At 40.5% G+C, this 15,100-nt stretch overlaps 1 protein-coding gene across 1 annotated transcript in view; it reads right to left on the bottom strand.

Annotated features, from left to right (window-relative positions):
• NPHP3 (nephrocystin 3) overlaps window positions 1–14,332 on the bottom strand; it is a 40,550-nt gene extending 26,218 nt beyond the window's left edge. Inside the window, exons 1-9 of the mRNA XM_045004410.1 lie at window positions 13,651–14,332; window positions 11,396–11,521; window positions 9,555–9,705; window positions 7,947–8,099; window positions 6,165–6,298; window positions 5,740–5,900; window positions 3,021–3,168; window positions 1,842–1,916; window positions 991–1,170 (exon numbers count right to left, since the gene is read on the bottom strand). Of these exons, the coding sequence (XP_044860345.1) occupies window positions 991–1,170; window positions 1,842–1,916; window positions 3,021–3,168; window positions 5,740–5,900; window positions 6,165–6,298; window positions 7,947–8,099; window positions 9,555–9,705; window positions 11,396–11,521; window positions 13,651–14,004 (1,482 nt within the window). The 5' untranslated portion in view covers window positions 14,005–14,332. The remainder of the gene's footprint in view (window positions 1–990; window positions 1,171–1,841; window positions 1,917–3,020; window positions 3,169–5,739; window positions 5,901–6,164; window positions 6,299–7,946; window positions 8,100–9,554; window positions 9,706–11,395; window positions 11,522–13,650) is intronic.
• Between the last annotated feature and the right edge of the window lie 768 nt (window positions 14,333–15,100).

Raw genomic sequence — 15,100 nt, 5'->3', positions numbered from 1 at the left:
CAATTACATCAAGCCTTTATACCGTTGTTTCAGACAATTTCTAGCAATAATACAGACAGTAAAAAGCAACAACTACATTTTGTTTATACATAAGCTTTTCTGCTATCTTACTAGAAAAAGCAAGACTGCACATTGCAAGGTCGTAATACTTTCACACAGTTCACTCTGTCTTACATTATCTTGCTTCTACAAATCTCACGTCATAAGGGTCACAGTATGGCCTGACTCTTGCTAACTAACATTCATTAAGATCTCTTCAAACCTTGTTAATTATTTACTGGCTTCCACAAAAGAGACTTAAAAACGTTAAAATGTATGACTGGCACGCAAAACCTTAAATCAGAGTGAATAAATGAAGACTCGGTACACCACTTCTGAAAGGCTGCCGACTCCTGCTCTAGATATTTAAATCAATCCTTTCTAGGTGTATCTGTTTTTGACACTCCTAATTTTACAAGGGCTTACAGGTGAGGCAGCCCAGGAAGTACTGAGCATTTCAGTACTCCTTTATTTTTAATGTTACTATGTCTTTCTCTCACACAGGCTCAGATACATTAAGATTGTGGGACTATACGATAGTCTTTTCATTATCCAATTCCAACAGACCTAATTCTCTGTATTGAGACAGGGCTTTCATTTGCTTCAAAGAGCTGTTTGAGGCCTTTCATTTAGGCTTCAGAGTATGGTGTGTTACCCACCTTCTAAGAGAACCCCTTATTTCTAGACGGCATGCTATCACGGCAACATTTCCTCCAATGGAGAAACAAGGACCATTTCTTCATTAAGGACACTTTAAGACAGACATAACTGGCATTGTTCCAGAAACAAAATATGTCATCTGTCTAACATATATGGTCTCCTCTAGCCTAAGGTGTGAAAGCCCCAAGGTTCTTCTCAAACATAGGTCTTTCCATATAACAGCATTACTGCTGCACATGAAACAGAGACACAGTTATTTCCCTTAATCAACAGACATTTCTATCTGCTTACTTTCTCAAATCCTAGTTCACATGTTGAGTTAGAAGCCTGCTGGAAAGCTTCCATCTGTTCTTGTTCATCATGTGCATCCCACAGTACATCTCCAAAAACTTCCTCCTCGGGTGCAGTGGATTCCTCTTTATTACCCAAATCTTTGCCTTCTACTTCTGTGCTTTCACAGCCAAATATATCCTGTGTAAGAAACAAACCACATGGAAATATTGTAACTTACTCCTTAAAAGTATATGCTATCATTGCCCCAGATTCTTTCAACTAGGCAGTGGGCACCACTTGCATGTCATTTTGGACTAACATTTATGGCATGAAATGTATTCCATATAGTATGGGCTGCATACCATACTGACACACACTGGACAAGACAGTTTTTATGCACTATATCCATTCCCGCTTCAGGTAACAACACTGGGGTAGATGAGTGAATTCTATTAATGTCAATGGATCTGTGCCCATTTACGCCAGCAGAGAATGTGACCAAATGAGTCCTAGTGACACTTTATACTGAGATCTCAAGAAGGTGCTTTCAGTTTTCCCATGATGGAGGTTGCCTACAGTAGCATAGTTCTTAAACTATTTTATTCGGTTGTGGCTTTGCTTACTTCCAGGTATTAACAATGCTGAAACATATGGAGGCCTTTGAATTTTGACAAAACATCACTCATTTGTAGTGAATATAAATAGATTATTAAATAGACTGTGGATTTACTACAGTGCTTGCAGAATACTGGCAATATGGCAATTTTGTAAAGCCCTGGATGGCACTGCTCCAGAGGCTATCATTCGAATTGTAATCAGGAATGCGCAAAGTAGCCTCTCATGTGGAATACATGCATCATGTACTCTACCTGTTTAATGATCTTTTCCACACAATTATAAGTTTCATACGCTCCTTCTTCCACTCCTCCCATGTGATCAATGAGCTGAAAAAGTTAATGACAAAGTATGAAGCAACTCTGGGATTGACTATTAAACACAGATGCAGTTACTGAGGCATGTAGATATAAAATATATCCAAAGCTTATATTCTTTCCAGAACAACATTCGCCACCTTTCAAAATGAAAAATACTTTGGAGGCTTACCCTCTGGCACCGTAAGACACAATTTCATTTAAAATTGAGATGCTTCCACCTCACCAAAGATACCTTGGCAGTGGATAGGAAGGCTTCACAATGAGCTAGGACCCAGGAGGGTTCCCCTCTTAGCTCATGGAAGCTAAGAGAGGACATCTGGAGAATGATTTACTAAGGCAGCTGCGATTCATTGGTAATGAAGGTGCCTGTAAGAAGAGGTCAGCTTCTAAGGGAAGATGGCTGCCAGGAGAGTGTACTCAAGCAGAGCCTGGAATGTCTTGTATGCTTTAGGGGATTATTTGTTTGTTGTCCTTTTCCTTATTTGAGTAGTCAACCCACAGGCAGGAGGAGGAGGGGACTTTGAATCAGAGTTCCTTTGTTTTGAGGATATACAAAAAAACACTACAGGAAAATGTATCATTAATGATGTGGTTAGACTATTTCTCTAATTGGAAAGTCCTGTAAAATGTAATAGGGATTTAGCATATAACAATTTAATAGTATTCTATGGGAATTACAGTATAGTATAGAATTTAAACAGGATGTCCCTTGTATATACTTTTTTTTTAAATCATTCTAAAGAATTCTATAGCAGGGTTGTTTTTTCCCCAGAGGATTATCTAAAATAATATAGAACAGTTCTTTTCTATTAAATCTTATAGGATTTTTTCCATAAGGATTCTGTAAGAAATTTAGGGCCAAATTCTGTTCAGTTGCACCCCTCTGTGCAGCTGAGAATAAAACTTTGTTCAAGTTTCTGTACACAGTGCACAGTGCTCAATTTTTTAAATCTACAATTTCATAAAATTCAACACCATACACCTGTTCACAAAAGATATCATAACAAAGGATGCATTACGCAATTTCTTGTAATATCTGAAGTTACAAGTTTTATGCTACAAAATAAGAGGACAACAAATCTCTGAAACATAACAACCTTCTACATGTGGTACCTTTGCTTTGTTCACATAACAAACTTGCTCAGTTAACTGCTGCACAGGGTCTGAACTGACTTTACCATCTTCTATTCTGCGGTAAATCAGCCGGGGCTTTCCTTCCGGATTTTTCAGTAAGGCTTCTTCACAGTCCTCCAGCAAACAGCTAAATTGGAAATCAGCATTCTTGAATTATATTACACTGTTGCAGTTCACAGTTCAATCAACATAAATTCTAAGGATGGGTTTCAGTGCAAAATCTAATTGAAAGAGCATGCCTTTTACCACAGAGGCAGCCAGACATTTAAACAGAGGATACCTAAAGTCTGGGCCAAGAAAATGGAGAAAAGTTCTCTTGTTGCTAATTGGACTGTAGATATTAAGATTCTTTCAGTAGCAGGTTTACACATTATTGCTTTTTTTAATTCAAAAGTCTATTTTTTACAAACCCTCTCATACTGGTACTCAGATTAAACAGTAATAGTTCTGCATTAGCTTTTCAAACACATGAGAACAGAGTCACAAGTCATTATTAACAAATGTATTGACACACTGTCATCAATTATTTGAATGCCCTATCCTGCTCCCTAAAGACAAAGGGAAAGCTCCCTTTGTGCTCATTAGAAGTAGGGTCAGGATCTTAGTTAAGGCTCATCAAAATGGACTAATTATACTCCCATCTTGAATCTGGACAGTGCACTGTACTTGTAAGAAGGAATATCTATATTTATTCCTGAAAGTTCTGCCTTGTGAATCTATTATGCTACATATAGAGCCAGCCTCAAGGGAGACAAACTAGCAGATAGGTGTAATCTTCCTCACATGAGGCATTATAATCTTAATCTCACTTTTTGTACAAAAAAACTATTTAAATTAATATTGTTGTCAGCAGGGCTAGCCCCAGTGTTTTTGCCGCCTCAAGCGGCCGGGGGGGGGGGGGGGGGGGGGGGGGGAGAAGGGGGAGCCACAATCAGCGGCAGCTCTCCCACCACTGCTTCATTATTCTTCGGCAGCAATTCGGCAGCAGGTCCTTCCCTTCGAAAGGGATTGAGGGACCTGCTGCCAAATTGCTACCGAAGAGCTGGACATACTGCCGCTCTCCGTTGGCCGCTCCAAGCACCTGCTTGCTGCGCTGGTGCCTGGAGCTGACCCTGGTTGTCAGGAAGCTCTCCATTCTTTGAGATGTATTGTCCACATGGATTCCACTCTTGGTGCACATGTGGCCCATGCACACACGATCGGATTCTTTTGGCCAGCAATGTCAGCAGGGCCTGAAACGCTCTCAATATCTTTGCATTGCCCCGCACTTCTCCAAGGACACAAAGGGCAGAGCAGACCCAATTTTCCCTCAGTTCTTTTTTTATCACCTGTGCCAGCGAGATGGAACCTCTGTGTCTCTGTCAGCCTGCTTTTTTGCACACAGTGCTAGCATTAGTTAGTCAGCAGTATTATCAATTAGCAAGTTGTTAATTAGCCTTTTTGCCCATTAGCAAAAAAACCCTTTTTTAGTCAGATATTTAGTTTATAGGCTAGACACCCCACATCCGAACAGGGGTGCTAGCAAAATGGCAAAAGGAAAATCGCCAGGATTCACAACCTAATCCTGTGTGTGACAGTTCAATGGCACATAACAACAGACACTGTAGGTACCCTTTTTTGTTTAGGAGAGGGACACATTCCTGACTGATGTTCCATATGTTGCTCCTTCTCTAAGCAGACTCAAAAAGCTAGAGAAGCCTCATCCCAAGCTCCTGACCAAAGCTGACAGAGTTCCATATGAATCAATTTATTCATCTCCCAGTTTTCTTCCCCAATCCTCGCTCAACTCCAAAGGCAGCTAAACTTCAGACACTTAATGCAGTAATGTCAGAGTTCATTAAAAGGCCAGAATCTAGACTGTTCCTTGCCCCTTGCTGATAAAAAATTAGGGTCAGACAATATCCTGACAGAGATTATCAAAACGGCTGTCCAACTGTATAAGGACATATTGAAAATGACTACTCTATGCCCATTATTTAGTATTTTCACTTCTAATCCCTCTTTTCTTCCTCCTTCATGGTATACTGCCAAAAAGAAAAAAAGTCCAAGCTGCAAAATAGAAACAATCACAACTGAATTGTAACATTATCCTTAATTCAATACTTTTGGTTTAGGAAATTATTTTTCTTCTAGTAAGACGACCAATTATCCACTGTACAAGTGAAAAGCACTGCATTACCAGTTGTTATAAAATATCATGGATTTAGTAAATTACATCACAACAGGCAAGGGCAAGACACTGCACTGAAGAGCCAGGAAATTAACTGAGAAGTGACTTAGAGAGACAAAAAGAATATGGGACCAAATAAAACAGAGGTAATATAGGCAGGTGAATAGACAGATAAGCAAATAAAACACACAGAGGATGTTCACACACGCCATCTCTAATTTCTATGATTCTATCACTATGAACAGCAAAAGCTGTTCTTGGAAAGCAAGAAATTTGCACATTGTGATGACTCTTTTATGTTGCATTTTAATAGAATCTAGAGCCACAGATACAGGGAAACCTCAGAAAGAAGCTGCTTTCTCTTAACTGTCTGTGCTAGAAAATCTAAAGTCTGAAGGAAAATTTGTTAGAAGAAACTAGCTTAAAAATGTTGTAAGTGGAACACTGCATACATGTTAATAAGCTAAGTGCTGTACATAAATTATCAGTTTCTCTTTGCTTTGTCAATCTGCAAAACTATTAACTTACCTTGGCAAAGTTAAATGTATGAACAAAATGATTAAGGAACTTTTCTCAATTTCCCATTTTCTCACAGCCTGGAAATGATTTCCATTTTCTACTGGAAAATGAACAACTTGAAAGAAGTACCCCATTGTTTCACATATTCTTTGAAGTTTTGGTGAGTAGTTCTGAAAGGAAATTTAAATAAACTGACTTTTATTATTAATTACGTATTTCAATAAGGACCTATTAGTAAGCCCCAATTTCTTTTCAATATAAACTTTCTTCCATTGAAATCCTTAACAAAACTCCCACTGATTTCAATGGGATCAAGATCCGACTCCTAAACCTTTTAAGAACTACCACAGAGTTTCAATGAACAAGTATTAGAGGAGAAAAATACAGAACCTTAAATTAATGATTAATTAACATAACTTTTGCGCTGTTCTCACCCTAATGAAGATGTCCACTTCAGGTTGAGTCTCATCTGTATTAATGAGATAGCACCTTACTGTGTTACTCCACAGAGAGTGAGAAAACAGTGGTGTGACCTGCAATAAACTGGCAATCGCAGCATCCCAGTCATCTGCAAACAATATACAAAGACACAGGTCTCCTTATCTTGTTACATCATATAACAGTTTGCATCAATGCTCTCCTAACACACCCTGAGGAAATAATAAACTTCATTTTATAGAGTATCTTTCATACTAATATATCACAAAATACTTCAGATTTAATTAAAAGTTAGATTTAAATAATATGCAAAATTATAAAACATAGCAAAACATAACAGCTGAATGTTAAATATATTCACATTACATACCTATTATCATGTTTCTTTTAAAATAAGTGTTTGTGAAATTTAGCCAAAACGTCAAGCTGATGGCTGCCATACAAAAAAATTAAATTCTCTAACAGGAGTAATAAAGATGCCCGTGTAATTAGATGCCTAACTAAGCAATTCTTAGTAAAATATTCTGCTTCAAAATTAATTGTAAATATACTAAGCTAACAAATGTTGGTGGACTAATAGGTAGCATAATTCTTTCGATAAACTGCATTGTTCTCCATGTGTACGTTGTATGTCAATTCATCTTCTCATAGAAAGCTTTAAGCTAATTCTTTTCTTAGCTTCTCATTTTGTAGGCTAACATTACCTATGTTCTGAGCAGTTTCAGGGAAGCTGCTTGACATGGGAAAGTCTTAACACTTTAGCATTTCTGAAAGACGACGTGTGTAATTTTGTATTTTATGAGATCTCTAATAGCTCACTATAATCTTGTAAATTCCTGCAAATGTATTTTGAAATATAAAACACCATTTTTCTGATAAGCTGACTACTGAGTTACTAATGGTCTCTTGAAAATGTCAAAAAAGTGATCTTTCATTAGAGTAAAGTGGTGTCACAAAGCAACATATGCAGAGAAACTCAAAGTTATGGATGATAAATTACTTGTCTGAGTAACTAATTTGAACTGAGTCTGTGTCACAGGCTAGTATTGAGATTAAGGTAGTGAGTCAAGCCAAGTTAGAAAGTGTTGTTACTAACTACAAAATACTGGAATTGATAGGGAAATCAGTGATAATCTTTCCCATAGCACAAATGTAATTCAGCATGCATAGGTCTTGATCATGCAATTGGATCTGTGTGGATGAACCCTCAAAGTCATGCAGAGTTCCATTTAAATCAATGGGACACCGCCTAGAAGGGTCTTCCTATGCAAATTCAGCTGAAGGAGAGGGGCCATAGTTTGTGAGGGGCCATGCATGTGTCCTATGTGGCGAAGGATCTGAGAATTTGAAAAACAAGGCAAAAATTGGACAAGATACTGGGACTCTGTCAGGCTAAAATAAATCACATTTAAAATAATTTTTTCTTGATTATGTCATTCAAAGCAGGGTCATCTAAAGCCTTTTTTTGAGCCCCCATACAATAAATTGGTATTTGGTATATTTACTATGAAGCATTGAGATTCACTGTCATTACCTAAGAATACTGCTGCACATATTGTTAGCAGCAAAAATATTAAACACAATTAGGTGTGTTTTAGCTCTACTTCCATTTTATTTTTACAAAAAACAGTCATTCAAAGGAAAATATGGAGTGACAAACACAGTAAATCCCTTAACAGAACATAAGAATGGATGCAAAAGACCTCCATGGTAAACAGTACTTGTATGTAAACAGCCCCTTGTTAAACCCACTTAGCAGACAAACACCAGTTGCTTACCTCTGTTTATGTTCGCAAATGGTCCTTCCACATCTATGGAACTATGAGCAAACTCAGGCCCTCTGAAAGACTGCTGAAGTTGCATCATACTACCCATTGATGGCTCACTTCCCAACACTCCACCAGTCCAATATTCAGATTGGGCTCCAGTAGCTTGAAAATAAATACAAAGTGATTTTCACTAATTGAAATACATTGTCAAACCTAAACACTTCAGTTAAAATTAGTTGACAAATGCCACTAATTGAAATTCTTCTCCCATAGCAGGTTCGCTCACTGCTTTGGCTAATGTAGTTTTAAATCAGAACTCCCTCACAGTTAGAGAAGCCATGCTATTAAAGTAATAGGTAACAGAGCGTGTTAGTACATGGGTCTCTCAAAACTAAGGACCTCATCGTTGGTTTCATATGTTTTATTAGGTCACCTATAAGGAAGGGGTTCATAGTTTTACTGCAGTCATTTGTGCACTTCACAAAGTCACCACACTGTTGACAGTCTCTGTTTAAGAAGACCCAGAATTAGAAAGCAGAGAAGTGTTGCAGGTCAGGAGTGAAATACATTTCTTAGTTGACTTCTCATATTATCCTTGGATTACACCATTGCCTACTAATCTATCACTTTCAAGACCACTAAATTCAACTCTTTGAAGAAGAAAATAAATGAGAATAAGTTAAGAAAGATTTTTAAAAAAGAGGGATGAGGAAGGAACAAATAAGAAGGAACATAAAAGAAGAAAGGAGAAAATATGCACAGGGTAGAGGTAGGAATCATAGGCCCATTAAAATCAATGGTGTCACTAGAATTTAGCACGTGCATAAGTGCTTTGCAGAATCAGAGCCATATATATCACATGAAACATTTCTAGTTCTGAAGGCTATTCAGCCACTTCAGCTGTGATTTGTGTCACATCTTGTTAGCAAAGCAGGGTCAGATATAACAGCACTGGACACTGAATCTCAAGGGAAAACGCAAGTGTTGCAGAAAGTGAGGCTGGTGATCCCTAGTCTGTATCTAACCAATACCCTGGCATGGCACTAATGGGCACTGTGCTGATGCAGATACCATGTTTTGGATTAGATGTAAAACCAGGAGACTGAATGCCTACAACCACTAAATATCCAGTGTTGTTAAAGACTAAGGCTGTTAAAAACTTGTCAAATTCCAATTTGATATTCTGCCTAAGTTTCCAATGAATTTTAATCATTTTCTGTTCTGATGGGTTAATATGGGGCTGATGCACCAAACTGGAACATAACCTCTAGACTTGTGAAAAGGAGATCAGATAGCAGGAAACTCACAGTGAAAATACAAGAGAAGCAGAAAGGTTCAGGGAAGGTAGAAAATCAAGGTGTCTTTTAGAATATGGGGCACTATAAAAATAAATGGAATAACCAGAAATGGCTAATTAGTGTAGGGCCTCCACAGACTTCAAAAAACACAATTTAAATTGTAAACTGTTTTTATCCTTCACACAATATTTCCTTGTGCTTTTAAAACTTGCATTATAAAACCTCAAAAGCTACAGTGCATATATATTTTTCTTTTGCTATACTTCATAGAATTTAATTTTTTTATTCTCTTGCTAAAAGTAGCAGATGGAATTCTTACCAGTAACTTCTGTGCAATTGTCATCTGAATCAGACTCTTCAGGATCAAACACCTGGATCCCTTGGGCTTGCAGTCTCTGAAGTTTTGTCTCCAGCTCTCGTTTGGCCCTCAGTAAATCCTGAATCTCATTTTCCTTAGTTTCCCTGAAAATCTAGAAAAAGGAAAGGATTTTTTTTAACGTATAAAGCCAACTCTTACTATTTTATCACAAGTCTTGTGAAATTTGATGTTTGATCTATAGCCTCAGCTCCTGAATTCCTGTGATCAGCTGTCATTAAAAAAAAAAGTGAGATTTGAGCCCTCGTTGTAGTAGAGAAAGACTTGAAAATGTGACCCAAATGAACATAAGAATGGCCATACTGGGTCAGACCAAAGGTCCATCTAGCACAGTATCCTGTCTGCCAACAGTGGCTAATGCCAGGTGCTTCAGAGGGAATGAACAGAACAGGTAATCATCAAGTGATCCATCCCCTGTCAGCCATTCCCAGCTTCTGGCAAACTGAGGCTAGGGACACAGTCCCTGCCCATCCTGGCTAATAACCACTGATAGCTCTATCCTCCATGAATTGATTTAGTTCTTTTTTGAACCCTGTTATAGTCTTGGCCTTCACAACATCCCAAGTGCAACCCATTCTCTCTAAACCAGAAGGCGAATAAAGGAATCCAACATTTATTATTTTTAAATCATGATTTTTAAATCAATGCCATGATTTTGGAGTTAGTGATTCAGGATTTTTGAATGTCTGGTACTAAAATAAGCTCATAAGTAATATGCATGGTTTTTAACTTAGTTTTAATAAAAGCCAGCTTTTTTCAGCAACAAAACTATAATTTGTTCTCAAAGATTTCCCTATTATTTTTTGAATGGACGTCTATTATTTTACTATGGATTGTTGTACAATACATCTTTAATTTAAGTAGTTTAAAATACAGAGACCGGATATCTGGAATTGTCTTTTATATACAATATTACTATCACAAGCTAAAACTGATTAGCGAGCTTGGTCTTTGATCAGAACTAAGTATTTAAGATCCCAAGAGTATAAAAGAGATTGGTAGACTTAGTTACAAATATAATTTAAAACAAAACTCTTTGAAAGCAATTCTTGCCTTACTTTTCTACCAAAACATTTCCTCTGCTGCAGTTGATGACATTGGTAAGCCCTAAAACAGCGCAGAGAAGTGCTTTTACTGTCTAATTTTGGGTGCTAGGAGTGGGATTAGCTGCAGGAGGGGAAAACCAGAAGCGTCAGCTTGGCAATTAATAAGCCTTTCAAGCCACCCTAAGGCAAAAAAATATTAAGGCTTTTCTCTTCACTTGGCTCTTGTATTTTAGTAGCCCACAGAGGTGCCAATAGTTGGCATGGGGTTATTTTTGTAATGAAAACTAAAAATGTTGAACATTAACAAATTAAATATAAACATTACTGAGAAATAACAAAAATCAGTGTTTGAACCTACAATTTATTTTTCTTTAAAACACCATGTAACATAACTTCTGATCTGCATGTTCCTTGCCCCTTCTAGTTGTGAAATTGGCAAGAGCTGACGAAATGGCACAGAAGGTGCTAGGATGCTGAGCAATGATAAATGTTCTCCTTTCCGTTTTCAAAAGCATTATTTTCCACTAAGACTAAATGTTATTAAAAAACATTTCTATAGGTAAATTTTGGTATGATTAATTTGGAGTAAATAGTGGATTAAGGCCCTGGTCTTGCAATGAGTTTCATATTGGCAGACATCTGCATCTACGCAGAACCTACCCACAAAGAGTTCACTGAAGGATCACGGCCAAAGGGATTACTTTAGATTTTCTTGGTCAATTTCCTGAAGATGCTTACCTTGAATTGTCTCTTGACTTTGTCTCGGTCATGTTCAAATGTAGCAGCTCTCTCCATGGCTTGATATTTGGCTTCTAAAGCACTTTCTTTCTCTCTAAGTATTTTCTGGTAAGTTTTCTGAAGAGCCTGAAAATATTTAATATATTATTTCTCTGAGAGAAAAATATTATTGCTATAAAGTTTTAGCATATTTTTCAGCTACTGAGTTTAGACAGCAAATTCAAGTGTTGCTCCAATTGCCCTTTTACAACTCTTAATTCAATGAAGAAGTTTTTTTGTTTGGTTTTTTTATTTGTTTAGATTTAAACATTGCATTGCAGTGTTGGAACACAAATCAGTGCAGCAGTGCAATCCTATCATGAATGAGAAACAAAATATTTAAAATTTTGATTAAAGTGAAGGTTAAAATTATATATACAGATTGAGACTAGAGTGTCTGTACATCTGGGTATAGTGCTTAGATTCAGGGGTTTTCGCAACAAATTTTTGGGTGGCCTCAGAGTGCGGCTAGCAACTCTTGCTGGTAGCTGCTCTGACAATTCTTCCTAAAATACTTAATTAATTTTAGGAAAAATAAATAAATATGCACATATACATGTCCAAATCATTGTAATTTATTTATGTAGGGGTTTTTTGCAGACTCAGTAATTAAAAATAATGTACAGTTGTCTATTAATTACTGGACCTAAACAGAATAGAAACACAAATAAGGTGCTTTGCATGTTTTGCCTTTTTTTTTGGTTGCTTTTTTTTAGACTTGCTAGCTAGTAAGTCTGCTGTGAAAAGTGACATTTTGTATATTTGTTAATATCACTTTTCACAGCAGACTTGCTAACTATCTGGGAGGCTGTGAAACCCTGATATTGTTAATATCAGGTTTCACAGCAGACTTACTCAGCCCCTGCAACCTGGGGGACAAATTAAGCCCCAGATGGGGAGGTGGTTGGGGTCCAAGGGGTGATAGGGGGATAGATGGGAGATAGCAGGAGTCAAAGGAGATGGGGGAGGTGAGCCTAGCGCGAGAGTCTGGGGCCCTGGTGCACAGATGGGGACTGGAGGAGGCAGCGAGGGCCAGGGGTGATGTGCAGTGGATGAGCCTGGAGCCCTGCGGTTGAGGAATGGAGCTTGCTGTTGCCCGGCCAGAGCCTGTTGCCCACCACCCTAGGGCTTTTAAGCCTGAAACCCGAGCCCCATGGTCCCCAGGAAGGTGGGGAATTCACGCTGGCCACCTGCTCCTACAGTGTTTGTGACTCCATAAGGTGACAGAGACCAGCTCCTGCTGGCAGCCCTCGGGGAAGGTTACTCCTTGCCCCCCTTCATAACCCAAGAGGCTGTGGCCTAAGAAAAGTCGCTGGTGGCCGCATTTGAGAAATGCTGGCTTAGATTATCCACAAATACAAAATTTGTTTTTAAAGGCATAAGATACATATAGTGCAAGCAGATCCCAGTGCTCTAATGCAGCCCCACTGACTTCATTTTTATTTCAGTGAGGCTCTGAAGAAACCTGGAAAGAAAAGTGAAACTGACCAGTTCAAGCTGGAAGTATTGCAAATAATAAACCAACTGTCTAAATGGTGAAAAGTAAACTAAATGTTTTATTTTATTATACCAACCTATGTTTTTATTAAAGACATCTAGATTAACACAGGTAAAGAAATTAAACACATTTTTAACTGTCCATTTCTTTTTTTAGTTTCTGATTTGTTCATGTAAAAAATGCCATCTTGATCTGAAATATTTAGCCTGCAGTTCTGAATGGTGTTTCTATCAGGCTACATTTAAAAACTGGAATTTTATAAGGGTGCTACTCAGCAGCTCCACACAGAGTAGGAGGGAGAATACTGGGAGGTGGACAGCCCATCCAGAAGATGCTGGGAAGGGGAGGAGATAAAAAGCACTGGACTGCTCTCCACCCAAAGACTAGTTGGGAGGAAGGACGTCAGTGCTAAAGCCATAGCTGAGGGGGGTCTATTCCCCATTTCAGAAGGTGCATGGTAAGTAGAAAGAGATCTGAGTTCTGTTCCCAGCTTTGACACTTATTTCCTGAATAACTTTAGACAAATCTCTTGTCTTCTCTATGCCTCCGTTTTCCCATCTGTAAAATGGATACACTCAACTTATTAAGTGCTTTGAGATGTAAGGATGAAAAGTGCTATATAGGAGCTAAGTATTATTATTTGTCTCAGGAGATGAGATCTTCACTCCCACTCCCTTCCCTATCAACCATGGCAAGGGTCAGTACAGTTGCTAGTTACCTGGAGCTCTGCCCGGAGTCTCTTGTTCTCCAGGTCCAGCTTGGCTTCTTTCTTGACCATAGAGGCCACCTCGTTGTTCTTGCTGACACGGAAGATCTCATATTCTTTCTTCAGACGCTCATACTCAGCCATGCACTCCAACTCCTGCACCGAGGCAGTGGATTTGAAGCTGGCCCCGATGAGGCCTCCAGGCCGCGAAGCACCCACCCGGCGGAAAGAGCTGCGCAGCAGGCGAGCTTTGGGCTTCACCTCCACTGGGATCTCACAGGCTTCACCGCCACCTCCCCCATAGGCATCCTCGATTACCTCCCCTCCGGTGCCCGCTGGGCTCACCAGAGAGGAAGCTGTCCCCATCGTTGGGGGCCAGGTTGGGATGCTGCCCTCACTGCTGCTCTCCCATCTCCATGGGTTTGGCAGCTGGAGTCACCCAGGAGCCGGGCATGTGTCACTGGTTCTGTCCCTCTAGCAGTTTATACCAGGGTCATCCCTGTGGTGCCTGTGCACCCGTGAAGTGGCCGGCAGTGGGGCTCCCCACACAGGTCAGGGGCTTGCCCGGGCTCTCCCCACCGGACCCTACCAACTAGACAGGCTTCAAGCCCCACTCCCCCCCAGGGGAGCAATGACGGGCTGCCCCGCTGTCTAGGGCGGGCCCACCGGACAACAGCAGCAGCCCCCCGGGGTGGCATGAATAACACCCCTCGGCAGGGAGGAGCCAGCCGCAGCCTCCGGGAGTCTGTGCCCCCAGGCCAGGGTCTCAGGCAGCCGCAGCCCGCCGCGCTACAAGGGGCGGGCCAGGACTCGGAGGAGGAAGGAAGGAAGGAGCCACGTGGGCCGCCTCCAGCCCTCCCCGGACAGGGCAGCGGGGACGGGACTCGGGAGTCTGGGAGCCCGGCGGGCTGCAGGGCGCCTCGTGCGGACGGACCCGGCTCTGCGCGGCGCTGCTGGGCAGCCGGCTGGGAGCGCCCGGCCCGGGGCGGGGCTGGCGGCCCTGGCGGGAGAGAAGGGGGGAGCATGTCGGTGCTGGCAGGGGCTGGTGGAAGAAGCAGGGAGGGGCCGAGCTGGTGTGGAGAGGCTCGTGGGGAGGTGGGGGCTGGAGAGGGACCCCTCGCTGGCGGCGTGGGGGAAGGGAGAGGGACAGAGGCAGCGAGCACGTTCAGAAGGAAGGGGCTGGTTTGTTCCCCAGAGCAGAGGGACACGACTCTAGATAAAAGGAGTAACTGTGGGAGCTGAGGTAGAAGTATGGGGTAGGGGTTGGGGAGGAGCGAAAAGAGGGGGGGGGACCCTATTTCCCTAGAAGAGTTGAGGAGGTAAAGCAGCCACGTTTAGGTTGGAGAGGTTTCAGAAAAAAATTGGAAGAAAAAGAACAAGGATGGGAAAGACGGGAAACCCAAACAGGGGGACGTGGTAAATGGAACTGTCTCTTTCCACCAGAAGTAATTAGTACAGTACT

Source organism: Mauremys mutica, chromosome 2 (assembly GCF_020497125.1).
Source record: "Mauremys mutica isolate MM-2020 ecotype Southern chromosome 2, ASM2049712v1, whole genome shotgun sequence".
Classification (NCBI taxonomy): Eukaryota; Metazoa; Chordata; order Testudines; family Geoemydidae; genus Mauremys; species Mauremys mutica.
The sequence above is the reverse complement of the archived record's forward strand: the minus strand, read 5'-3'. Positions and strand labels throughout refer to the sequence as shown.